The following is a 26,121-nucleotide window of genomic DNA, read 5'->3' as shown; positions in this document are numbered from 1 at the left end:
GCCAAAGGATGGTAGTTTTTCTTCTTGCGTTAGAGGAGGCTGTCCCTAAATTGTTGAGCACATAAGAGGCTCCCTGTGTGCGACCCTCTCAGCATTCAAGACCAGAGTGTGAGGGGATCCAACTATTGTAAGTTCCTCTGCGTATTGTCTACAGAGAGGGAGAGAGGAGAAGAGAAAAGAGAGCAGTGGCAGCAGCAGCAACAGTAGCAGCAGCCTTCCCTTCCCTTCACTGCAGCTTGAATTCATAGGTTTACTTTAAACTTATGAAAACATTTCTATCCACAGCTGCCTTTCGGCTCAGCAGAGCTCATCTTACCACTTCGACCCCACCGTCTTATCTATCACCCTGCCCTCTTGCCGACTGCCCACCCGACTTTCTTCCAGGGGAACTTAACAGGATCACAAGAGGTTGCCGAGCTTTCATCAAGTGGTGGAGCGGTCAGAGGTAGCCAGAGTCATCATGGCCGTGTCCCAGGAGCGGAGTGTGTGTCTGGGGCTTTGGGTGCTCATTTTGCTTGGTGCAGGCTTGGAGGAAGTTGTGGAGGGATGCAGCTGCCACCCAGCACACCCACAACAGCTCTTTTGCAGTGCTGAGATTGGTAAGTTATTGAAATTTAGAATAACCAAGGTTATATGTGTGAAAATAGGTGCATGCTTTATTTATTTATTTTAATCTGGACAATGTCCTTACATATTGACAAACCAATTAATTATTTGGATTACTGATCAGATTAATTACATGCTTTTAGGGGGAAAAAATCAATCCACAGTGCAAAATTAGTTTTACAAGAACTAATCAATAGAGGTTCATGGCTAAGCTTGATTATTATGATTATTATTCATAGAAAACGTGAGTTATCTGAACATAATTTCATGGTTGATATTTATAGCAGTATTTCAATAAGTTGATTTGGATGCAGTTTTTCTCTTAACATGAACTTTTCCTTGTGTGCTATCTGTTTTAAGAAATTAGCGCCTTCCTTTTGTCACTCACGTAAAAACAACCCCTAAAAAAAAAAAAAAAGTCCTGGCCTACTTTCTGTCCGTCCGTCTGTCTGTGTGCCTGTCTCTCTGCCCGACGCCCCCGTCATCCAGTTCTTTCTTGTCTAAGCACAAGCCAAAACCAACACTCTGCTCTGACTTTGAGTACTGGGCTCCAGAGTGTGGAAAGCTGGAGTATGTGCTTTGGTCAAAGGTTACACTCCAGCAGAGGAGAGAGGGAGACAGAGAGAGAGAAGAGGAAATTGCTTTTATTTTAGTCATGTTTTCTAGTTGGTCTGCAAATCCCTTTAGGTTTAAAGGGTCAACTTCTCTACAGTGCTTTTAAAACAAAGGCCGGGTTAAATGAAAGGCAATACCTGTATTCAAAATCTCCAGGTGAACAGCCAATTTAGATCTTGGTTATCTCAATGCAAGGTTTTTAGGACAGCATTTTACATGTGACACATGCCATTGATGGCTGAGATTACATTTCTGCAAGTATGAATATTTGGCTCTTTGAGCTTTCTTCAAAGCCTGAAACTATAAAGGAAAACTAGTAGAGGACCTGAACTAACCAGAATAACATCTCAAGCTGGAATGTTCTGGTTTTCAGCTGCATGGTGCTGTGCCCTGTTTTTTAATCATTGGTTATAGAGAGCAGGTTTCTTACTGCTAAGTTGTCACACATTTATTTGCTTGTCCAGGTATGCTTATTCAATAAGCCACAGAATGTAAACAGAAGATGGACATCAGCCACTGATTAGCGAAGTCACACTGAGACACCTTGAACCGAGCATTATTGCTGTTGCTATCTTTATATTTTGAACCTGGACTTGTTGAGCATGTTGCAGATCTGACAGAGCAACTGAAGGACACCAATTACTCACATAGTGGAGACTTGTCAGACATAATGTAGGCCTTTTATTAAAAAAACAAAAACAAAATACTCCTGTTGTAGTCGATTAGACATGAAACTATCCAGCAAAACCTTTGAAAAATAGTTCTAAGATGAAAACTGTGACAAAACCTCACCATCTGCAGGGTGTTTAGATTGGACTCTGTAGAAAGGGGCAGTTTGTAGACAAGAATATTTTTACCTTATCCTTTTACTGATTACAACAAAACTGAAACGAACAAAAATCTACTGAGAAAAAAGTACACAGTTTTAAATAAATATACAATTCAGTGAAAGATAATTTGGTTGCTTTGGGGTTTTTTTGGTTGTTTTTTTTTTTTTGCATTGTTTTGTCATTTAAATGTTTTAGATAATCAAACAAATTTTAATACACACAAAGATAACCCAAATAATGACAAAATCTAGTTTTTACATGGTGATTTTGTTTATTGTGGGGAAAATTGCTATCCAAGCTATTAAAGTCTGGACTTAAATCAGATTGAGATGCGTTGGCATGACCTTTAACAGTGACGGCTGAATTAAATTAGTTCTGCAAGGAAGAGTGGGCCAAAATATTTCCACAGTGATGTGAAAGATTGCCATCATTGTCAGTTATCACAAACACTTTGATGGCACAATCTTGCTATTAAGTTTAGGGGGGCAATTACTTTTTTCACACAGAGCCAGGTAGAATAGCTTTCCCCCCTTGAAATGATCATTTAAAAACTGTATTTTGTATTTACTTGGGTTCACTTTGTCTATTATTAAGACAATGATCTGATCCATTTAAGTGTGACAATTTAAAAAAAACGGAAAAAAAATCAGGAAAGGTAAAAGTACTTTTTCCCAGCACTGCACCTCGTGAGGGGAGCTTAGCTTTGATCTGGACACTTATTTGACAAAAACATTGGGGCAGAGGTCAAAGGTCATTTTTCCATTGGCTTCTATATAAAAACAAGTTACTTTTGGCTGCTTATTCACAAGGGGTCACTGCAGTGTCACGTGGTTTTCTTTTCTTTTTTTTTTAAGGCTGATGCCCTTTTTGACTCTGTACCAAAGGGATTTTTGTCTCCTCCAGGATCAAACCAGGAATTTTTCACTTAACTACACTGTGGAGCCACCCAGGCAAAACTCAAACTGTCTCCCCCTGCTGGTAGTTACATCGATTTTTAACATACAGTGAATAATCTAACCATGGGTCAGAACAGAAACAAAACAAAATTGATCAATACAAATTCTAGATTTAGAGCGGTGAAAAAAGGCTAAATGGCATATGTCCCCAAAGAGATCGTCCGCACCTTGGTACCATAGCACCATAGCTATATTTTAAAGTCATGTAATATTTAGTGGCATTGACAATAGGTGTATAATGTAAACAGTAAGTAAAAATAAATGATAAAAATGAGCCCAGATGAAACTCCAACTCAGCACACACTTATTGCGTGAACTCTTACAAAGGTTGTATCACATGAAAAAACTTTTACATAAGTTGTGCATAAATTCAGAAGAATTACTAAAGATAATTGAAAATTCTTTTGAACTGTGGCAAGTTTTTAGTTCCAAAAGTATGTGCCTGTCTCTTAATGGATATGGATACTGGGCCTTTTTCAGATAGGATATAATTTTCTGGACCGATGCATAACAAAAAAGGAGACTCAAAATCGAAATAAAAAAACGTGTTTCACTTGGTGGCACCTGAGGCCATCCTTGGTTGCTTTCTAAGAGTAGGCTGGTGGTGTCCTTTAGCTGACCTGACAGTGCTGTCAGAGTCGATGAGCTCTTTGAATAAAGCTCAACATCTGAGTAATATCCCATCTGGACAAACCTTGGACGGTTCCCTGGCCATGTTTGTGTATTTGACATTGTGTGCATGCGAGTGTCTGTTTGTTGGACAGAGGCCAAGCCATGCCAACTCAGCCTACTCCATCTCTCTCGCTCTCTCTCTTTCCCCAGTCTCTCCCCACTTCATTTCCATGTCTATAGGCTTGGTCTAATGGTCTGCATACTAACAATATCAGTGTGAAAGCCCACTGACAGTCCAGCTTTGTGAGCATGACAAGGGTGCCGATTCATCTTGGAGGGGGAAGTTACTTACTACAGATAGGTTCTCATGGTACAAGTTTGCAATATTTCTCTTTGGTTATGAAACTGTGGGGCAGATGCACAGCTACTTTCACTCAGCAGGCGTGCCTGTCCTTATTCCCGTTCATAACACAGCTGCAGTAACTGAAATTAGCTGGTAACCCAGCGTGTACACTTCAAAGACGGGGTGGGGGTGTGGGGGTAAACATTTCAGATAATCTAGGCCAAGACAACTGTTTTGGAAGGTTTTGCAATTCACTTATTATTATAGACAATTTCTTAAGTATATCTCATGGAATGCACTTTCCAAAAAATGTTATGGCTTCTTGCAAATCCAATAGAATTTTTCTTTTCCTTACCCAACCAATAGTTCCTCAATTAAAGATCAAAATCACCAACCTGGCTGGTTAGCTATAGATTCTATTTTGGCACTGACACACGACCAAAGCCAAGACTGCAAATTCTTTGATCTTTCCACAGAACATATCTATTCCGTGGTATACTGCTGACCATTAATACGGCACACAGAGTGACAGCTAATTTTCCAAAGTACTTTGTCTATCTTGAGACATGTTTCTTTGTGTGTGTGTGTGTGTACCACCATGCACACACTTTACATCACAATAGAGCAGGACTGAGAAATCCTTGAAAGATTCTTATGAAAATAAATTCATGCAAGAATATATACATATATACACGGGCTCCTGTGCGGTAACCAGAATTTAAAAAAAATCCTTAATCTATAATGATTTAGCTTCACATACCTAAGCTAAATTATTAACTAAATACATAAAATATTAACTAAATAATACTGTAATCTTGCATACAGATATTTGAGCTGAAATACAAAAATATCAGCTTCAAAATGTATTTTAGTATCAAAAGTAACAGGTCTCCTAATACCCTGTGAGCTCGGTTATAATGTATCCTTTCAGAATGTTAAACACATCAAACTTTTTACATTAACCTTTCGTACAACCTATTATTTTACTAGTGCCACATTCAATGTACTAACTTGATATTATGATAAAAAAGAACAACTTTGATCAAATATAATAGATAGAAAGTGAAAAGATTCAGTAGTAGCTGTAGATGTAGTCGTCTACAGCTCAAGCTTTGACAGTGCCTACTTAAACAAATACAGCTAATTAATCAAACCAAACTCTGCTGACATTTTTTGAGGTTGCAGCTGCATGTGTGTATACACAGTAGGTGGGTTAATGGGCAGGTGTGTCTTTGTAGGGGTCAGACTGTAAGGTAAGGTACTACAGAGAACGTGGTCACTGTAAAGTTTTGGATAATGCCAAGATGATCAAGTTATCAACTACAGCAGCTATTCCCAAGAAAACTACTGCATGGCTGCAAGTCTAATGCTTTCAAATGTATTACCACACCGAATCTGAGCCTCCGGTTATGAATTATGCAGTGTAACAATGAAGAATATCAAATAGCATAGAGGCATCTACAGTCATGCTCCCTGACATTTTCTATAAGGTAATGTATGAAGGTTCCTTGATCAGCTCTTTTGCTGCAAGCAGTGTAACGATTAAAGCGTTATACGGATTCGCACATATTTGTCTGCCTGCCCATCTTTCCACTTGTGTGTTTGATGAACAAAAAAAAGTCTTTATTTCTCCTGAGCCAATTTCACAGAACATGCTGAGCTCCTCCTCCTCTTACCAGCACACAAAACCGTGGCACAGTTATGTGTCGAGCGAAAAGAAAAAACAAGCGAGGACGTTTGCTTAGCTGTGTGCGAGAGTGAGGTTCACACTTTCACTCCCTCTCCCTAACACTGTTACTTTTCTCTCTCTTTCATGATTTCACAAAGGTTACTCAATTCACTTCTGGCTCCTTTCCCCCCTCTCTTTCACCATTGCACTACAAGGGACTGTACTCCTGCTTTTACAGAGAATAGATGTGGGAGATGAATTTACAGGGAATTCATTAAAGGATATTATATATTATATCCTCATTATATAGGATATTATCCATCATGCAGAATATCTTCACAGAGAAAAAGCACAAATGCTTTTAGGACAAGAAATACCCAGTGTATTTGGTCAATATTATTCTGTCTGATAAAACAACACAACTCTTTACATACTGGTGTAGTGGGTACGCCTTTATCACTCATACATTCAGGGCAAGATTGTTATAGTTAATGAAAACTAAACTAAAAACTAAAACGAGAAGTGAAAAATAACAATTTAGTTACCGAAAGGAACTAGAGGAAATATCCTTAGTTTTATCATGTTAGTTTGGTAAAGATTTTTTATTACAAGTTGCTTGATGAGGCATTGATGGACATGTTTATCGAGCCTTTGCATGTGTATAAAACTGTGACCCAACTGCTTTCAAAAAGAAGTGTTTTTACTGTAATACCTGCACTGATTTTCCCTCTGATATGGCTATATATACGGCATTTAGCCACACAAGCTACATAGTTCGGCTTATGAAAGGCTTATTCGTGACCAGGGTTAAAATTCACCCTTTTGAAATGTTACAACGCCAAACTTGTTACAGCAAATTAAGTGGATTTTAGTGCTATTACAGAGCACATTTACCTTCAAACATGAAGGGAATTCCAAACAAAAAGTCCATCATACTGCGCTGCATGTTGAAAAAAACCCATTACAATGTGTTGAGGGTGAGAATTAGCTCATATAGACGCCTCATTCTGCTGGAGATTCATTAGTCACTGACAGGCCAGTTTTTAATGTAATGTGAAATGCAACCATAACATATTACAAACTTTAACACTGTGTTACTAATGTAAGCAGTAATCTAGTAATCTGAACGTGGTAGCACTTGTCGATTATGGTAAAAGAAAAGAAACACTCCATGCATGTTTTTAACTCACTTTCTTATAAGTAGCTGTCACATACATTTTTCTGTGATGCCACTGCTTTTCACTTTTCATTAAATTGAACCTCAGATGTATAATAATAAAGTCAGTTCTCTTTGATTGATTGCCTTACCAGTATGTTATCAGTCTGAAAAAGAAACATCTAACAGTGAAATTAATTTGTCAGTCATCATTACAGCCCTTGCCTATGTCTAAAAATGTAGATTCAATGTGCTTGGTGGAAGAGAAAAATAGCTCAGTATACATAAAGCCTCTAATATTCGGGTCAGGTTGCTTAAAGTAATCAGTGTTAATAATGTTTTGATTATGATTAATATTCTCAGAGGTTGTAACATTAAAATGTGCTGTGTGTGTATGCACAGTGAAGTATATACTCATACTTCACATACAGTATGTGCTTGTGGAGAGGACTTGGTAGTTAATGGGAGTGATCAAGCAGAGAGCTACTTGTTATTCCATGTGGGTTTTGATTTCCCTCCCAGAGGAGAGGAGGACACATCCTGTATCACTACTGAGAGGACATGCATCCATCCATCCATCCATCCATCCATCCATCTATCTATCTATCTATCTATCTATCTATCTATCTATCTATCTATCTATCTATCTATCTATCTATCTATCTATCTATCTATCTATCTATCTATCTATCTATCTATCTATCTATCTATCTATCTATCTATCTATCTATCTATCTATCTATCTATCTATCTATCTATCTATCTATCTATCTATCTGCACAGGTTTTTCATTGTTTCTTGTATGCAAACAATGTTCTTATCTTATCTTGGATTTACTTGCAGGATCCTAATCCTTGTTTTTTTCTGTGTTTCCCAAACAGTGATAAGAGCCAAGATATCTGGAGAGAAGATTGTGTCGCCTAGCAACAGCTCCTCACCTTACATGAAGATGATCCAATACGAAATAAAAATGATCAAGGTGAGAGCCCTGGTCATGCACACATATCCATTTCCCCCCCCCCCTCCCTTTTTAAACTGTGTGGTTTATGTGGAGCTACATATAGCCTGCCCCCTATAAAGTAAAATGTATCATGCATGTTAAATGTCTCAATGGCACACACATAACAGTATAACATCCACCGTTTGATTTCCCACCTTTGTTTGACATCAAACTCCCCTCTGTCTTTAAGTGCTTCCTGTCCCTGTGTTAACTGTCAAATAAAGGCAAAATGTCCAAATATTTTTAGAGCAATGAGAAAAGAAATCAAGCTGAAATGTTCCAAATGTCTATCTCCACATGACCTCATGGTGTTAATAATGACTACTGAACAGGATTAACATTTGCTCTTCATAAAAATGTCTGCTCATTATAAATATGCAACACTTTCATTTGCACATTTGGATTTTAAGCACTAGGATGTTCTCTGCTGCTGTAATTTGGAAACCTAGAGTTCTTTTATTATTCCTCCTGCACGACACTGTTGCTGCACATACTGTACTGCATTAAATTTACATTATGCCAAGCCCATTCTTAAAAAGTACAAAACGTTTCTGCTCTTTTCCTCTCATCTGTATCTAGATGTTCAAAGGTTTTGACAAGGCTAAGGATATCCAGTATGTGTACACTCCAGTTTTCTCATCGCTGTGTGGAGTCAAGCTGGACTCCAACAATAAGGCAGGGTATCTGCTCTCAGGTACAGTATGCAATGAAACTTTTTTATATTGTGCTTTGAAAGAAAAAACAAGTTGGTACATTGGTGCTGTGACCAGTAAAGAGAGAAATTTTCCTAAATGGCTTTTCTTTTGGGAGTGAAACTATTCATTTTCACTGAGACTGATTCCTGTCTGCCGGGGACAGCGCTAAACAAATTCATTAGACCACCACCCAGTGTAAGGTTTATTCCACAAGGTGAGACAATCATCAACCAAAACACTAGGTTAAAGCTGTATACCAATGAAGCTCTTAAAAATTTGGTTTATCATTAGGAGTATTAAGATTCTTATGGAGGCCTTTGGACACAGCAATAGTTATTTAATCTATTCTACTGAATGCAAGGCTAAATGCTGATGTCACCAAACAGGGAGCATGTGGAGTGATGGGAGGATTTCTATTGGCCAGTGTGATCTGGTAGAGTCTTGGGACAACTTATCAGTGTCGCAAAAGAAGAATCTCAACTATAGATACCAGATGGGCTGTGAATGCAGAGTGAGTAAGGACTGTCAATTCTCTATGCATACATATTTATCATTCTCACACTCATCTGTCTGTGTCAGAGACGTCTTCATGAGCTTAGACTAAAGAAACAGTGTAACAGCTGTTACAGCAGAAAGGCCACTCTTCTCATCTGTTCCTGCTGCTTTGCCTCTTTTCCGTCTCTCTATATTCAAAAAAAAATTGTTTGTTTTTATTTTGTCTAAAATGTGTGAACATTGTTTTCTCTTCCAACCTTTGCATAACTGTAATCCATAATACACGGGAGACCTACTTCACTAATAAATGATGAGATGAGAGATGAGATGACGAATCGATTATTCTTCTCTTCTTCTTAGATCAACACCTGTTACACAGTGCCGTGTGCATCTACAGGAGAAAACGAGTGCTTGTGGACTGACTGGCTGCTGGATAACAGCCTAAACGGCGAGCAGGCTCGGCAGTACGCTTGCATCCGCCGCTCTGACACAAGCTGTAGCTGGTACCGGGGTGGGCCTCCATCTGAGAAAGACTTCTTTGACATGACTGACCCTTGACCTGTAATTCTGAGATTCATTTTACTCAATATGTTTCCCAATATGCCTCATGAAAAAAACAAAAAACGAAAAAACAAAACCCTGCTTTGGCTTATGTAGATCAGATCTGGGGTTGAAAACAGCAACTGATTTCATTAAAAAAAATTTGGGCGAATATTAAATCTGAGGGAGCATAATGTAACCGTGAGCTTTGAGTGGTTGTTACAGTAAATCTTGGAAAATCTGTCCAAACTGCAGCACTCCAGTGAATCATCTTCTTTCTCTCACGCCAGATTAGACTCATCATTTGATCTAGACCGTTTTTTTACCTGAAGGCAAATGAATAAAATTATACAAGGCCTTACATTTGTTTATGCATGAAGTATGAAGCATAAAGGTGTTCATTTGCTGCAAAAATAAGACAAAGTTATATCAGGAAACAAAAATGGTAAATAAATAATAGAAGGAAGCTGTCGCAACCTTTTCTGAACCAATTCCAGACCCACTGCAGCAGCTTTCCTTTCCCCTCTTTTTCCTTCACACCTCCTGGGAGTGAATATCTTTAAATAGTATCTGCTAACTGTCAATACAAATAAAAGTACACAGTATATACAAATCTGTGTGGAAGGTTTAGGCACTAAAAAACTGAAAGTCTCTTTCAAAAGTCTACAATAAAAAATTATTTTTATTTTTACATTTTTATGAATTGATCCATATCTGGTGTGGGCAATGTTTCCGCATGTAAATCCAAGGCAAAGGGTGCCTGTATGTTAGTGTACTTTTCAGTGGTAACCTCAGTACAGTTCTAAGCGTTTCTGAGTATTTTTCCAATGTTCTGCTGGATTTAGCCTGTCTCCATTGCTTTTGTCACTTAATGTAAACCCATTCAGACTCCATGATTCAGACTCCAAGGCTCTATGGGGACCATACCATCTGTTGCAGGACTCTTTGTTCTTCTAACGATTGTTCTTTGAGATGCTTCTTTATTTTGTTTCATGCTGCATACTGAATTTGGGCCCCATAAAAATGGCATTGTGTAATGCATAATAAATCAAAGTGCCTAAAACCTTTTCATAGTACGGTATACACGCCGCAAAGCACCACTGACATTCTCGAATTAATTATATTTTTACTAAATCTGATGCAGGAATTATATATACACTACGAGTCTCGTTCACCTTAATCACAGTTTTTCCCCCTCAAATTTATGAGACTGTAAATATTGTATTTTGTGACAATTAACATTTTAAATGCTAACAATATTTGTTCTTATAGCATATAGATTCTTCTCTTGTGTTTTTGTGTGTTTAGTTTCATTGGTTGTACTATTTCCTGTGCCAAAAAATCTAATCCAGCGCTTTAACAACTGCACTGCCGTCTGTAGAAGCCAAGCCTGCCCCCCTCTGCATAGAGGAAATGATTTAACAAGACAAGGCTCAATTCACCTAAAACAAAAGTAAAAAAGTAAGAGGAAGTGGATTCATCTCAAAATTGACAAAACCAGCAAAAAAGAGAAATAGCTGACAACCTTGAATGAACAATAATTAACAGTTAAAATTACTCAATATAATAACTCAGTAAGAAGTGTGAGTTGACCCCTGTCTTGTTCATGACTAAAGTCATACAGATTAAAATGCATTGTGAACATCAACATCAAGAATGTCTCGACATCGTATTATGGTCACATTTAACAATAACTACTTACATTTAACCTGCACTACGCAGTCATTTGTACATTGGATTCTGTCAATTTGAACATAGTAAAATGATAGTAATGCATCCTAACTGTATGGCTTTAGTGAAGCATTAAGCAGTTTCATGTCTGTTTTATACTGTAAGACCTGTTCGGGTTTGTATTTATGTGTTTCTGTCCGAATAGAGTCTTTTTTATTTCCATGTACCAAAAAAGATTGTATATAAAATGTCTCAGATGACCTGTGTGTCATGTGCTTTTTTTTTTTTTTTTTTAGAAATTCTCCTCAGCTACCAAACATCAAAGAAAATAAACCTTGCAGGACTTCAGCAAGAGCTCAGATAGATTAATCGCGACTTTTACTTAATGACACTTTTTAAAAAAGTCAATGTGTCTTAAATCCTACCTCTATATTATACCACATGAATGCTTTACTAAATCTGGTAAGTAAAATGCAAGAGGGAAATAGGCACCATCTCCTTTCTTATACGTATAATAAAAACCCATGGATTTTCACTGTACTGTACAACAGTTTTTAGCCCATCTTTGTTTAAAAAACAAAAATACTTACCTTTCTCATATTGTTATTATGTTCTCATAAGCTCAGATGCATATATACAGCAAGGATTTGTGCAATGGTGTTGTAGTGTTTCTGCTAAAAATACGTCAAAACTGAAAAAAACTTGACAGGCATCCCGAAACTTAATTGATGCGCTACACTGTTTTGTCCTTTCAGAGACTGTCGCTCGCTGAAACAGGCAATTACTGTAAATTAGTAAATACAATATATTATATAATAATCTGCACATCACATTGCCACATGCCAGCTCCAGATCGCAGTGAGGTGTGAGTGTTCTTCAAATTGAAACACAACACAGTTTACAGTGTGCAGTAAGCAGAAAATAGCATTACCATGTCTCTGTAGTTGGGGTAGAAGGTCTGATCAATGAGCGGGAACTTATCTGAACCCAACCTCTTCTGATTGTTGATCAGCTGGGAAAACTAGAAGATAAGAAAAAAAGAGAGAAGCAGCAATATGGTGCATACGTAAGAAATATATGCAGATTAATCATATAGTAATAATGTTATAATGTTTGCACTCTGTTAGGTGTTTATTCTACATGAGTCTCCTAACTGACAACTTAAAAAAAATCGTACAATTATGATGTAGAGTGATTAAAATACTCTTTAGATAATTACAGCTGTAAATTTGTGTTGTTGAAATTGCTTACAGCCCAAGGTTTGTCACAGAGGTTGTAGATGGAGTCCAGAGAGTTGACTGAGGGAATGCCAGCATACTGAAGACCAATGATTAAGTTCCTAAAATCCTCGTTTTGGGCCATGCTGAAGGCATGCTGGCGCACCAACACAAAGTCAGGCCTGAATGACCTGGAATGCAAAAATAAAGGCAGGTGAATAAAGAATAAATGGATACGTTTGGTTTCTTGGCGTTCTGTGCTTATATTCACGAGTTCTTGTGTGATCAAAGCCACAGAAAAGCGACATGAGGGTGTTGCTGTTTTTATTAAAATAAAACTGGAGGGCATAAGGTGCACTTTTGGATGGAAAATGACAAAGATTATGAAAAAGTAAGTAAACTCGCACAGCTACAAAACAAATAAGCTTAGGTTTATCCATGAACAAAAAATGAAGCGCAAAAATACAAATACAAACTTAGATCTCTCCTCAAAGAGTAGATTCTCATCTTTGAAGCACTCTTATGAGAGAATCTTTCTTTGAATAATACATGAAGATAAAATAAGTCTCATGTACTTAATTGAAATTAAATGTATCACATTATGTGTACAGTAAAATGACACAGCCCACTGATAAGCATTACCAGCAACTCAAAACATCACAGTTATCTTCTGTGTCCACACGGAGAGTGAGAAAGGTTTGTTTTGCTTTGTGTGGAGTCTCTACTTGGATGTTTCAAACAGTCAGTTTGGATGAAAACTTGTGGTCGAAATGACCTTTCATGTTTGAATACATTACCTAAAGCATGAGCAGATTATAAAAGGGGGCAGAAGATAGTTAACTAAACACATACCCATTAAATTACTGTATATAAAAGTTTCTCTCAGAAAGGATCTTAGAATTAGTTTAAACACTATAATTAGTCGTTTAATAATAATTCGAGTCTTGTTTTGAGCATTTAATCAATCAACAAAAAAAAAATCTGCTTTTACTTCTTTGCCACTGCTAAACAGAGATTAACACGGACACAATTGTATCGATACCTGTGCAATTGTTAGTTCTGCTTAGAGTTCTGATTCTTTATTGATTGTCTGATTGATTTCTGTGTGGAAAAAATGCAAACTGCTTTCTACTGCAGAAACAGAATAGGAAAAAAAGGTCTCCATTTAAAAGCTCCACTGCAATAAACCTGACATCTTTGTTTTGCTGTCAGAAAAAAAAGTCCCAGCATTGATAAAGGGAAACATTACGTTTGAAACATTAAACACTATATTTGCCAATAAAAACATATTCAAAAGTAACCAATCAACAATGTAGTAACTCTAAATTATGACATATTTCTCTTATATTCCTCCCCTTCATAAAATTTTGGACAACCCAAATACTTTGCTACTTAAATTAGCTGCTAGAAAACAGTGCGTTTTACTACTTGTATGTCTCACCTTGCTTTTTCTTGGTATAACATTGAAACCTCAAGTTATTTTACTGCCCCAAGCCGGAGGTAAAACTGGGGTGGGCAAGAAGCTGTTTGAGCCTTGCACACATTCTGTCCTGCTGGGAAATCCCATCATGGCAGGTGAAAATGAAGGTGGTGAAAATACTACTGTCAGAGAGGTGGCTGTGCACAGTTAACATTGATGAGGACTGCAGTGCAGTAAAATCTAACTACTGAGAGGTAATGAGGGATTGTTATGCACAAGTGAAAAGAAATAAATGCTAAATTGCAGAGAGTAATATATTCCCAGTGGGGCTTTTATTGATTTAAAGTCTTTTTTGTTGATTTTCTGTAATATTCTACATTTGAAACTGTGTAGGTCTCCATACAAAAACACCCACAGCACTGAAGCTCAGAGAAGCAATTTATGACCAGAGGGTTAAGGTCAGAAACAATATTCAGTGCAGTTCAACTCACTGAACGGCTGACGCTGACAGGACATGACTCCTGTTATTTTTTCTTTTGTCCCTGCATGCACGTATGACAGCGAGGGAATGTGAGGAAAAGCAGAGAGAGAGGTGTGAGAAAGAATACAGTGAAGAAAGAGATGTAGAGAGGAGTGAAAGAAGACAGACAGAGAGTGAAAACTCTGCCGCAGTGTGACCACCACCAGCTCTTCATGCACTGAGAATACTAATCAGACACTCCAACAAACTAAAAGACTCTGGTGGAGAGGACAGAGCAATTAATGTGACTGTAGCCTCTTCATTACTGGCAGTAAGGCTCATCAGTACTACCCTCATTCGATGTTGCCAAGAAAGCCACAGCCATCCAAACAAGCTTTCAGTATGAAATGAAACAAAAGCGATGGTTGTCACATGTATAAACGATGTATTCACATAGATGCAACATGCACAATTTGAAAACGAATCTGCAGACGTTAGGCATACTCTGGCCATGCATGCACTGGGTTTTTGGAGCAAGCCAATCCCACTCAGGTAAAGTGGAGATGAGACAGAGCTTACATTTCTTATTATCTTTTTTCTGTCTACAAACCCACCCGCTAGTAATTTATGCATAAATTCCAACTCACATACATCCTTGTAGTGTACTGCTTTGTATTGAGTCAGTCACTTTTACCACTATCCCTAATATTAGTACTGTTCGTATATCTTTATTTATAGATTGTTTTGTCACTGCCAGGATCATTGACCCAAGCCCTTTCAGGTTATCCTTAGTTTCTTTTGTTTGAGATTCCATAAGTGAACCACACCAACCCAAAGTTCATTTTCTGTGCTTTAGAAACTTCTTCCAGGATATTGCCTTGGCAGTTTGTCCAATAATTAAATAGAAGAGCAATTTTGTAAATGACGAAATTAAGGCGTGTGCCCATTTATTTGTGGCTAAATATAGGAGTGGAAATGAGGCTTAAACGACTGAGAACAATGACTGAGATTTATAAAAGAGGGCCTTTTAAATATAGCACTTTTTAGCCTTTGAGCACATTTATTTGTGACTCTAAATATAAATTATTTTAACTCAAAAAGATGATTATTTAGAAATAAATAGTAATTTCTTCAATAAAGCAGACAAAAGTAAGACAAAACACTTCTGGAAGAACCTTCACAGACATAAGACAAAACACAAAACTAAAACATTTTTAATGGCCTCTTGAAGACTTCTCATCAAATAGCATGATTCCTTTAGCGGAGCCTTTTCCTGTTTAGCCTGAAATCCTATGTGTGTGGCTAAGCATATGGATGCTCTCCATGTACGCACCACAACAATTAGCAAAAGAGATTCAGTTTTTCCTGGATAAGCAGACCCAAAATGGTTCAGATCACAAACAATCAATGAGTAAATGCAACACTGTTGCATTTACTGAAATTGCTGTTATAGACTTTGCCACGTTAGCTGTTTTTCGGGGAGTTTCACATACTGATGCTATGAATACTGACTATGGCCAACGTGCATTAACATACATTAAAAACTAAGCAATTAAATCCAAATTTTGGTTTGTGTGTCTGAGTATGTGGAGGCTAGCTATGCATACATGCACTGAAGAGCTTGCCAAATGCTCTGTGAGTACTGCTAAAATACCACCCAAATGCAAAAAGTGCAACGTGTTTCAACGTAAATAATGAGAAAACAAAACTTTTTGTTATTGCTTCATTTTTCATACATAACAATTAAAAACAAAACAAAACAAAAAACAAACCAGAAATTGTTCAGTAAAGACAGTATAGATGTAGATTGTGCAGTGGTAAAGTCTAGACATAAAAGATCTTCGGGGATCGAGGTTACTTAGCAACGCAGTATCTGAGCAGTTAGGAACTCCCCGCTTTGACTTGAAATCAATGAACACGCTGTAATTACAGAATCAATTGTAGGTGCATTCAGGTCGAAAAACTGTGCATCACACGGGCAGACAGCAAGACACACTGAGGTTTATGTTGGAAACTCGTTCATCGCCTCCACACAAAGAATAAGACTTCCGTAGACATGACACAGCTGGGACAGACGAGTGTGAATCATTCTGCCCGCAGTAATTTAAAGTCTGTCTTACTCCACATGATCTTCAGCATTTGGCCCTGGTCATTGTGTGAGCATGTGCAGGGCAGCCCATCATAAAACTAATGCTACACCCTTCATTTCCTGTTGGTTTTTTGCTTGTTTTACACCAGTAGGAGCTACCGTCTTGCTTAATAAGTCCCAGTCTTCAGCCAGGATACTGGTGTCTCTGTCAGTGTGGTTTGTGGTGTGTGAGCATGTCTACAGTATAGGCAAATCTACTGTACCGCCCTGCGGGTGATGGTTGTGGTCAAACGCCTCTGCTCTTTTTCCACTGATCAGAGCTTTCAGTAAACAATGTTCATTCTTTCCAAATGCACTCTGAAGCTTTTCTGTCTTACAGAAACGACGCTAACTGATGCATAAATGTGGTAAATCAGGGCTAAAACTGTAAGTTTGCTCTTGCCCTTTCACAAGGATTCAAAGTGGTGGTAATTTTCCAAGGACTTAATTGTGTTAAGTGGCTGTAATTTAAGAGGAGAATCATTTGTGTCACGTGGAGCGTTGTGCCTTGTGCTCCTTTGTGTGCCCTTGCAACAGCAGTAAAACTACAAAGTTTGGTGATTTTGTGAAGATGGTGTAGGTTTGGCTTCATGGCATTACTGTAGGAAAAGTTAGTTAATGGTTACAGCTGCATTGTGTTTGCCATCAAAAGCTCTTGTTGCTTACTGGTGCACTTCATGTGCGTTTACTATTTTCTGAGAGAACCAAAGTGAAATTATCTCACAAAGATCTCACAAATGTCATTTACACTGTTTATGAATTTGTGTTGTTTCTGATGAACACCATACCGCACAATGGCCTTCTACTGTCTCTCTTTATGTTTTGTTTCACTTTCAGTAACATCAGGAAAAGATGAATGACACCGAAAGCTAAAGCGCTGCTGACAGGTGTCTTGCTGGTAAGTTACAGAGTGGGTTTGAAGTCAAGTTGGGGTTTTTTCGTATGCACTGTCGTCATTTACACTGTTTGTGAATTTGTGTTGTTTCTCTTTCCAGTTTGGGATTATTCCTGTTCAATTTTACTCATTAGGATAATGATGTTTTAACAATTACTCTATGTGTGTGACAATGTCTGTGTACGTGTGATGCTGACCTGACAACTTTGGTCCCGCCCCTGATGACCTGCATGTCCACATTACAGGTCCCGTTTGAATGTGAGACGAGGTTGATCTCTGAGAACTCAGCCTACGTGGCGAAGGAGAAAAGAAGATAATTTAATCAGTTATGCAATGTTGATACAATCTGATGCTTATGATTGGTTATTTGTGCTTTTAATAAATGACATTGTTTCATTGTTGAAGGTTTTTGTGCAGGAAATTCTGTCCAATGTGCTATTTCTCTCTCTCATAAAGCTACTTTCACAGCATGCACATTATTCATTATTAATCATTTGAATGAATGAGTCATGGGGCAATCAAAACAAACAATTAAACGACACTTTTCAACCTCACAGACTTTTCCTGCTGTTATTTACTTACGCAGTCACGCTGTGTTATGCAGCGTAAATAAACCGTGTGCTTGTGCAGCAAAACAATGTACATGGCTGCTCTTTGGTGTGGTCGAAAAAACAGCGAAGATCTGTCTGTGACTCATAGCTGCCGACTTCTGTCTCCACTGGTGTCTATTTCACATCTGTGGTGAGGCTTGAGGTTGTAATTTAACTGTCAACATCTATTAGGTGTGAAACTGTTTGGTGTGAAACCCCAGAGAATAGTCATCTCAAATGCAGTAACCGAGCACTGCAAAAGGATTTTCTGGTTAGTTGGCTGAACCAATATGAAACCACTGCGACAGTCAAATCCTACATCTGAAACAACGTGAGCAAAAATAACTGTACAGCCTAATACACAGGTCCTGTATAATTTTACTGTATTTTTTTTGTTTTACAAGTCTAGCCAACTGTTCATGCATGGACACTCACTTTACTGGACAAAGGAGAAGACAGATGAGGACAATAAAATTTTATGATGTTTAAAAAACAAAGTAAATCAATGTAAAGCCAGACGTATACAAAAAAGTTGATTATTTTTCCATTTTTCCGCACCAAAACACCTCAAAAAAGTATTACTGTACGTGAAGGTTACGTAAGAAAATGTGGCCAAATCAAACAGCTTCGTTTACAAGGCCATCAGCAACATTAGATTTCAACATTAAAGAGACGTCATGTCTTGACAGCAGCTGTATGTGTTAATATTAAGGTTTAGTTTGCTATGAGGTGACACTATGAGAATCCTGGGGGTAAATTTTGACACCATCAACCTCATATGTTGTTTGACGATGCTATCACTATGGTGTGAAGCAGGTAACATTTACCAGGTTCACACAATCTTGTGTTTAGCCTGTTAGCATTCTAAAATGTTTATCAGCATAATATGACCTAGTGTCTTAAAATACTACTGATGTTTACAGTAATATTTCTAGTTTTCCAAGAGATTTAAGCTAAACTAAAGAGAAAACTTAAATTCCTCTCAGATCATTACAGCTGCGAAAAGCATCTTCTGTTGTTATTATTAATGATACTCAATAGAATATCAGTTCACTTTGATGACTGGCATCTCTTTTCTGTAGCATCACATATTTATTAAATCCAGCATGATACCTGCTCCACTTTGATGTCATATTCCCCAAGGACCTTCTTTCCTCGAAACACTTTGCCCCTGCAAAAGAAGAGAAGTGTTTTAGTTTGCTATTGCACACACCAAACCTCTCAGTTGTCTATGCTGCCCTCTACTGGACAATATAGCTGCTGTGGCACAAATGGGAGACAGAAAATGGAGGCCTTTGTTTGTGCACTTCTAATGGCCAAACTTTCTCATATTTGCATGATGAAGCATATTTTAATGAGCCTTTGTGAACATATTACAAAAGATACAGTAGATAAGAAGGCCGTGCTGAAACTGCAGTTGGTCTCATCACACATGGTGGTGACGTTAAGTTTTGATCCAAGCTGTAAAACATTTTGCAGTTTGAATGATAAATGCTTCCAATAAGTGTGTTGTTCGATGTTTACGTACTAATATCTCGGCCGCCAATCGCTCAAGAGTGACGTAGAAATAGATTGCAAGTAAACACAAACAGGGAGACAGATGGAGAGCAGGCAGGAAAAGACAGACAGGCACAGAGAATGAGAAGAGCAATAGAGGCACACAGACCGTCAGCCAAAACACAAGCAGGATGTTTTTATTATACACAGGCATCACAAATGGATCGCAGAGTGTTTACTGCACATCCATCATCAAACCGTACACTGACTCTTAAAAAAAAAAAGCAATAACCAAGAACATGAATCAAAAACAGCAGACATGTTTTGGAAGTCGCATCTGATAGCTTTTCTTTATGAGTCTTCACCAAATTTATTATGAAATACTTTGTGAGATGTCTTTTCAGGAAACTCCAGGAGACGAGATGCGTCTAAAAAGATGGAGAAGTGAGTTCTCCAAACACATTTGGATCCCGGGTAAAGCGACTCCCTCTCTAATCTCACTCCTAATTGAACCTCCTTCAATTATTCATTCAAACAGCCATCCTCGGCAAATATTATGCCAGCTCATGTACCACAATTTATCATGACATCAGATTGCACACACACACATGGTTCCTCTCTGTGCTGTCAATTAAAAATATTTGCAGGGTTTTTTTCCACATAACCTCACAGGGACCTCGTGTAATGCGGCACGCAGGCATCTGGCTCGTTAGTGTGGTTCATTAGGATTAGACCATCTGTGAGAGAAACACTTTGAGGATATGATGCCTTAACTTCTGACAATCAATAACCACACCAACAAAATTGGTGACCTTATAACTGCAGCAATATATCTTTATTAGCCCTACTAGAAAGTGATCGTTTTAGTGTGTGTGTGTGTGTGTGTGTGTGTGTGTGTGTGTGTGTGTGTGTGTGTGTGTGTGTGTGTGTGTGTGTGTCTCAGCACAGGCAGCTGATTAAACACACTGCACTGGTGACACCCATGAATTCACCACTGAAGCCTTTACTGCATCGTGAAAAATGACCACCCCATGCCACGCATCATACTTATGAATGAAAAATGTCATCACCTCCCACAGCATTGACTCAACAAGTTACACCACAGTGCCTCCAAACAGAGTATTGAGAGTCAAACATAGCTGGTGCCTCTGCTGCTGAATGGGTTTAGGAGCAAATGAGGGTTCAGTATGTGTTCAGTATCTGGTGCATGAAGCAAACAATACACAGAGATATGCAATACCAGGGCAACACACTAATGGACAATTATAGAGCTCTACTGAAAGACAGCTGATGGAGCCTCTTTGTTTAATTCCATTAAAAAGAATAATGCTGCTGTCACATAGCAAAATGCAGGACGTGCACATAAATATCCTCAACTGAGCTGTAAGTGAATTTCTGGGAATGAACTTTTACTGGATAGGAACAAAGATGACCTGTACATTCAATGTGTGTGTGATGACAAAATGTTGTTGTATCAGATGTCCACAAAGCTGTATTACTGCGATTTATTCTCAGTAAAAATTGACCACTGACACTGTCACACTTCAGTAGCAAAAGTAAATGCAAACAGGCGACTTTTTACATATCCAGCACACAAGCAGCGACCTTAGCCTGCATCTAGTTATGTGTTCGTGCAACTCGATATATCCTGTATTCACTTGGGCTTTTTGCCACTACTTAAAGGAAATGTCTAATTATTTAGCAGCTAAATCCTCCACAGTGTAATTCAATGGGTAAACTATGTTATAACTACATCTGTACTACATCTTTGCTGCTTGCTATGGCTGAAAATTAGTTTTGCAGGCTAGTAAATATATCTATAACATAGCTTTAAATATTGCACAGTGCAAATGCTTAGCTGGAACATACAGTTCAATGGTTTGCATTATCTGAAGCTAAAACTACTTGGTTCTCAAATAATGCAACAATCATGCATGTTACACAGCTTAGAGTAGCTTAAAACCACGTTGAAAAGAGGTAAGGTTTTTGCCTTACCTAGTGGAAAAAAGGCAGTTTCACTTGCAAGTCAAAGTAAACCACTGTAGGTTAGTAGGAGGAAGTTACCCTTTACACACGACCCAGTTTCCAGCAAACCCAGAATAGTATACAATAAGATAGAAGGTATAAAGGTAGAAACAATGCTTTGCCAGCACAGACTTACAGTGGCTTGCAAAAGTATTCGGCCCCCTTGAACTTTTCCACATTTTGTCACATTACAGCCACAAACATGAATCAATTTTATTCGAATTCCACGTGAAAGACCAATACAAAGTGGTGTACACGTGAGAAGTGGAACGAAAATCATACATGATTCCAAACATTTTTTACAAATAAATAACTGAAAAGTGGGGTGTGTGTAATTATTCAAGAAGTATGGAACAACTGTAAACCTAGCAAGACAAGGCCGTCCATACTTCTTTCATTTCTGAATGATCACTTGAACAGTGCTCCGTGGGATGTTCAAGGCTTGGGAAATCTTTTTGTAGCCTAAGCCTGCTTTAAATTTCTCAATAACTTTATCCCTGACCTGTCTGGTGTCTAAATCCAATCGAGAATCTTTGGCAAGATCTGAAAACTGCTGTTCACAAACGCTGTCCATCTAATCTGACTGAGCTGGAGCTGTTTTGCAAAGAAGAATGGGCAAGAATTTCAGTCTCTAGATGTGCAAAGCTGGTAGAGACAAACCCTAAAAGACTGGCAGCTGTAATTGCAGCAAAAGGTGGTTCTACAAAGTATTCAGGGGGGCTAAATAATAATAATAATAATAATAATAATAATAATAATAATAATAATAATAATAATAATAATAATAATAATAATAATAATAATAATAAATTTTATTTATGAGCATCTTTCAAGTCACCCAAGGTCACTTTACAATAGGATAAAACACTTAGTAAAACAATGGCAGAATAAGAACAATAAAACAAAAGCACAAGATAAAATTAACAAACAGTGGATTCACAGTGAATATGCAGATTTGAACAGATGAGTTTTGAGTTGGGATTTAAACTGGGGGAGAGAACCAATGTTTCTTATTTCTGGGGGCAGAGAGTTCCACTCCACAGCCTGGGAGCAGAGCAGCTGAAAGCTCTGCTTCCCATGGTGGTGAGGCGGAAGGAAGGTACAGCAAGCTGGATAGAAGAAGAAGATCGAAGTGAACGGGCAGAACAGGTAGTGGTTAACAGGTCAGAAAGGTAAGGAGGAGCCAGGTTATGAATGGCCTTGAAGGTGAGCAGAAGAAGTTTGAAAATTATCCGGAATTTCACAGGGAGCCAGTGAAGTTCCTGAAGAACAGGGGTGATGTGCTGGTAGGAGGGGGTTCTGGTGATAATGCGAGCAGCAGAGTTCTGAACCAGTTGGAGCTTATGGAGGGATTTTTGGGGGAGACCATGCAGAAGAGAATTGCAGTAGTCAATACAGGTAACAAGACTATGGACAAAAATGGACGTAGACTGGGTGGAAAGAGAAGGAAGCAATCTGTTAATGTTACGTAGATGGAAGTAGGCAGAACGGGTGAGCTTATTGATGTGAGATTTATAGGAAAGTGAACTGTCTAGGATGACACCAAGGCTCTTAACCTGAGGAGAAGGGAAAACTGTGGAGTTATCGATGGTGAGTGAGAAATGGTTTGCCTTCATAAGGTTGGATTTGGTGCCAATAAGGAGGCTCTCAGTTTTATCCTCACTGAGCTTTAGAAAATTAGAGGTAAACCAGGATTTTGACTCGGATAGACATTCTGACAGGGAGGAAGGTGGGAGGGAGGAATCAGGTTTGCAAGAGAGATATAACTGGGTGTCATCAGCAAAACAGTGAAACTGAAGATCAAATTTGTGGAAAATGGTACCTAGAGGGAGGATGTATATTATGAAGAGAAGAGGGCCTAAAACTGAGCCTTGAGGTACACCAGAGGTGACAAGGAATAGACGAGAGCGGAATGATCTTAGTTGAATAAAATGGGAACGGTCGAGGAGATATGATTGAAACCAGGCGAGGGGTGTGTCAGAGATGCCAAGAGAAGAAAGTCTGCTTAGAAGTACAAAGTGAGAGATGATGTCGAAGGCTGAACTCAGATCTAAAAGGAAGAGAATGGTGAGAAGACCAGAGTCAGCTCCGATTAGAAGATCGTTAGTGACTTTAAGTAAAGCAGTTTCTGTACTGTGACATGAGCGAAAACCAGATTGAAATCTCTCGTAGATGTTATTATTAACCAGGTGTAACTGAAGTTGAGCTGCAACCACTTTTTCGAGTATCTTAGAAATGAGGGGTAAATTGGAAATCGGACGGAGGTTGTTAAAGTTGTTAGGATCTAAAGAAGGTTTTTTCAGTATAGGAGTGACTAGAGCAGTCTTGAATAAGGAGGGAACGATACCGGTGGTGAGAGAAAAGTGAATGATAGCAGAGATGAGTGGGAGTAAAGAAGAGAGGCAGGATTTCACAAGCCCTGTGGGCATGGGGTCAAGATGACATGTGGCAGGCTTTGATTTACATATGAACTCGGAAATATCGGATAAATCAGGAAGATGAAAAGTGGAAAACGGCTCAAAAAGGAGAAAGGGTTCTGGAGAGGGCGCAGACACAACATTTGATCTGAGTTGCTGGTGGATGTTATTGATTTTCGTAGTCCAGAACACCATCAAGGAGTTGCAGGTTTCAGAGGAATAGAAGTGTGGTGGTAAAGTGTTGGGGGGTTGAATTAGTTTGTTGAGAACTGAAAACAGAGTCCTTGCATTACCCTCATAAGAACCGATAATACCAGAGTAGAAGCTTTGTTTTGCCTTGCTGATGGAGTCTTTATACTGAAGTACGTGGTATTTATAGATTTCTGAATCAACAGTTAAACCAGATTTCTTATATTTACGCTCTAGCTGCCGAGCTTTGGCCTTCAGAGCTCGGAGGTCAGGGGTAAACCAGGGAACAGAGCGAGCGAAGGAAACAGAGTGGGCTTTTACAGGAGCCAGAGGATCAAGGACAGTGCGTAGACAATTATTATAAATTAACAACAAATCATCAGGAGTAGAATAGAAGTCTGGAATCTGAACATTGTCCAAACTGGTAGTGAGAATGTCCATATCAATGTTCTTGATGTTGCGGAACGAGATGAGACGGGTTGGCTTGGTAGAAGAGCAGCAGAGAGTGCGGTTAAATGAAAGGAGGAAGTGGTCAGTTATGGGGATTTCAGTAGCAGAAAGATTTGAGGGAGTAAGACCAGAACAGCAGACCAAGTCCAGGGTGTGTTAGAGTGAGTGGGATTCAGAGCCTTCGAGACAGGAGGAAAAGTCTCTGGTGAGCGCAAGGTCATTGTTGTCCATGTGAATGTTGAAATCTCCCACCAAGATCACATTTGGGGAGAGAGATGAAAGATGGGTTAGTAGATTAGCAAAGTCACTGAGGAAGACAGGGTTAGGTTTGGGGCTATACAGTAGCTATGATGGTGGGAATGGGTCCAGTCAGCTCACATGCAAGGACCTCTAGAGAACTAAAGGTATCAACATTAACTGGCAGGACTTTCAAGTGCTGGCGAAAAAAGATCGCGAGACCACCCCCACGACCTGAGCAGCGGGGTTTAGAAAAGTAAACAAACCCCAGAGGAGTAGATTCATTTAGCTGAGAAAAGTCATCAGGTTGTTGCCAGGTTTCAGTTAAGCAGAAATAGTCAAACTTACAGTCAGATAGGAGGTCTTGGATGAGAGGTCCCTTACTTGTCAATGAACGAATGTTTAGAAGACCGAAGTTGAGTGGAGTATTTTCTTTTTTGCTAATCGCGGTGGGTGCCCTGGGCAGGTGGGCTAGAGATCGATGGTTGACAGCCCGATCAGGGTTCCTGCGAGGGTGGCGAGCAGCAGACCAGAATAATTTAGTTCCATTGGAGTTATTGAAAATCCTGAGGGACCCGCGATGGATGTATCTCCGGCGAGGCTGGAAAGTGATGCCCGGGTGGTAGCGGAGCTCCGCCAGTGACAGGAGCGATAGCTGCCCGCGAAGGCACAGGAGCTCAGCGGCACCCCACTTTTCAGTTATTTATTTGTAAAAATGTTTGGAATCATGCATGATTTTCGTTCCACTTCTCACGTGTACACCACTTTGTATTGGTCTTTCATGTGGAATTCCAATAAAATTGATTCATGTTTGTGGCTGTAATGCGACAAAATGTGGAAAAGTTCAAGGGGGCCGAATACTTTTGCAAGCCACTGTATGCACCCTCAGGCAAAGACTGTTATACTGAAAGCTTTCTCTCTGTTACATCCATTCAAGCCTCTGTTTCCTTCAGCATAATGAGCACTCTCAGGGGGCAGATAGTGTGACTAGTTCTTTTAGGCTAAAGGATGCCATACATCCCAAGGCTGCCAAAAACAAATCATCTCTGACAGGTTATTCCTAAGTTTTCATGTATTTATTACATAGCATCCACTAATGTCTTAAAAAATAAACATATAGTTGAGCAGAGTTTAATAGTGTTGCCCAGAGACACACACCCACTGCTGCTTTGTTATTCTAGAGAAAACCAAAAAGTGTGTTCAATCCATCAGCAGTGACGGACTACACGGCATTAAAGTGCACTGCAGCAGAGATCAACATTATGAGGAAATATGTACAGAGCAATTCCCCAAAAGTCTATTAGCTTGTGTTAAAGCAACAATTCAATGTAAATGAAATTTTACATTGAACTCCAACATCAAACTGTGTAAACAACATTTGTTGTTACAGTTTTTCTCAAATGTTAAA

General features: G+C 38.8%; 2 protein-coding genes across 3 annotated transcripts in view; one reads left to right on the top strand and one right to left on the bottom strand.

Moving 5' to 3' along the window:
* Positions 1-26,121, bottom strand: part of syn2b (synapsin IIb) — a 94,174-nt gene that overhangs the window by 13,525 nt on the left and 54,528 nt on the right. The window contains exons 2-5 of the mRNA XM_085406771.1: positions 19,012-19,069; positions 17,506-17,597; positions 12,440-12,596; positions 12,120-12,209 (exon numbers count right to left, since the gene is read on the bottom strand). Coding sequence (XP_085262897.1) covers positions 12,120-12,209; positions 12,440-12,596; positions 17,506-17,597; positions 19,012-19,069 — 397 coding nt within the window. The remainder of the gene's footprint in view (positions 1-12,119; positions 12,210-12,439; positions 12,597-17,505; positions 17,598-19,011; positions 19,070-26,121) is intronic.
* LOC146670072 (metalloproteinase inhibitor 4-like) lies at positions 83-11,441 on the top strand. 2 transcript variants are annotated; one of them, XM_085406770.1, is made up of 5 exons: positions 83-599; positions 7,669-7,766; positions 8,367-8,481; positions 8,869-8,997; positions 9,338-9,539. In XM_085406770.1, the coding sequence occupies exons 1-5, from the start codon at positions 461-463 to the stop codon at positions 9,397-9,399; spliced, it is 543 nt and encodes a 180-aa protein (XP_085262896.1). In that variant the 5' UTR covers positions 83-460; the 3' UTR covers positions 9,400-9,539. The 2 variants fall into 2 exon arrangements, with proteins under 2 accessions (XP_085262896.1, XP_085262895.1); XM_085406769.1 differs by having other exon boundaries at positions 87-599; positions 8,869-8,993; positions 9,338-11,441.

This window comes from Rhamphochromis longiceps, linkage group LG5, assembly GCF_057381845.1.
Source record: "Rhamphochromis longiceps isolate RC_006_pf linkage group LG5, R_longiceps_female_GT1.1, whole genome shotgun sequence".
Taxonomy (NCBI): domain Eukaryota; kingdom Metazoa; phylum Chordata; class Actinopteri; order Cichliformes; family Cichlidae; genus Rhamphochromis; species Rhamphochromis longiceps.
This window is presented reverse-complemented; position numbering and strand designations above follow the sequence as displayed.

Excerpts from the sequence above, each read along its gene's own strand:
- LOC146670072 (XM_085406769.1), top strand. The coding sequence starts at position 461 with ATGGCCGTGTCCCAGGAGCGGAGTGTGTGTCTGGGGCTTTGGGTGCTC. Across the intron at positions 7,767-8,366 it reads ACGAAATAAAAATGATCAAG|ATGTTCAAAGGTTTTGACAA; the intron begins GTGAGAGCCCTG and ends ATCTGTATCTAG. Across the intron at positions 8,482-8,868 it reads GGCAGGGTATCTGCTCTCAG|GGAGCATGTGGAGTGATGGG; the intron begins GTACAGTATGCA and ends GTCACCAAACAG.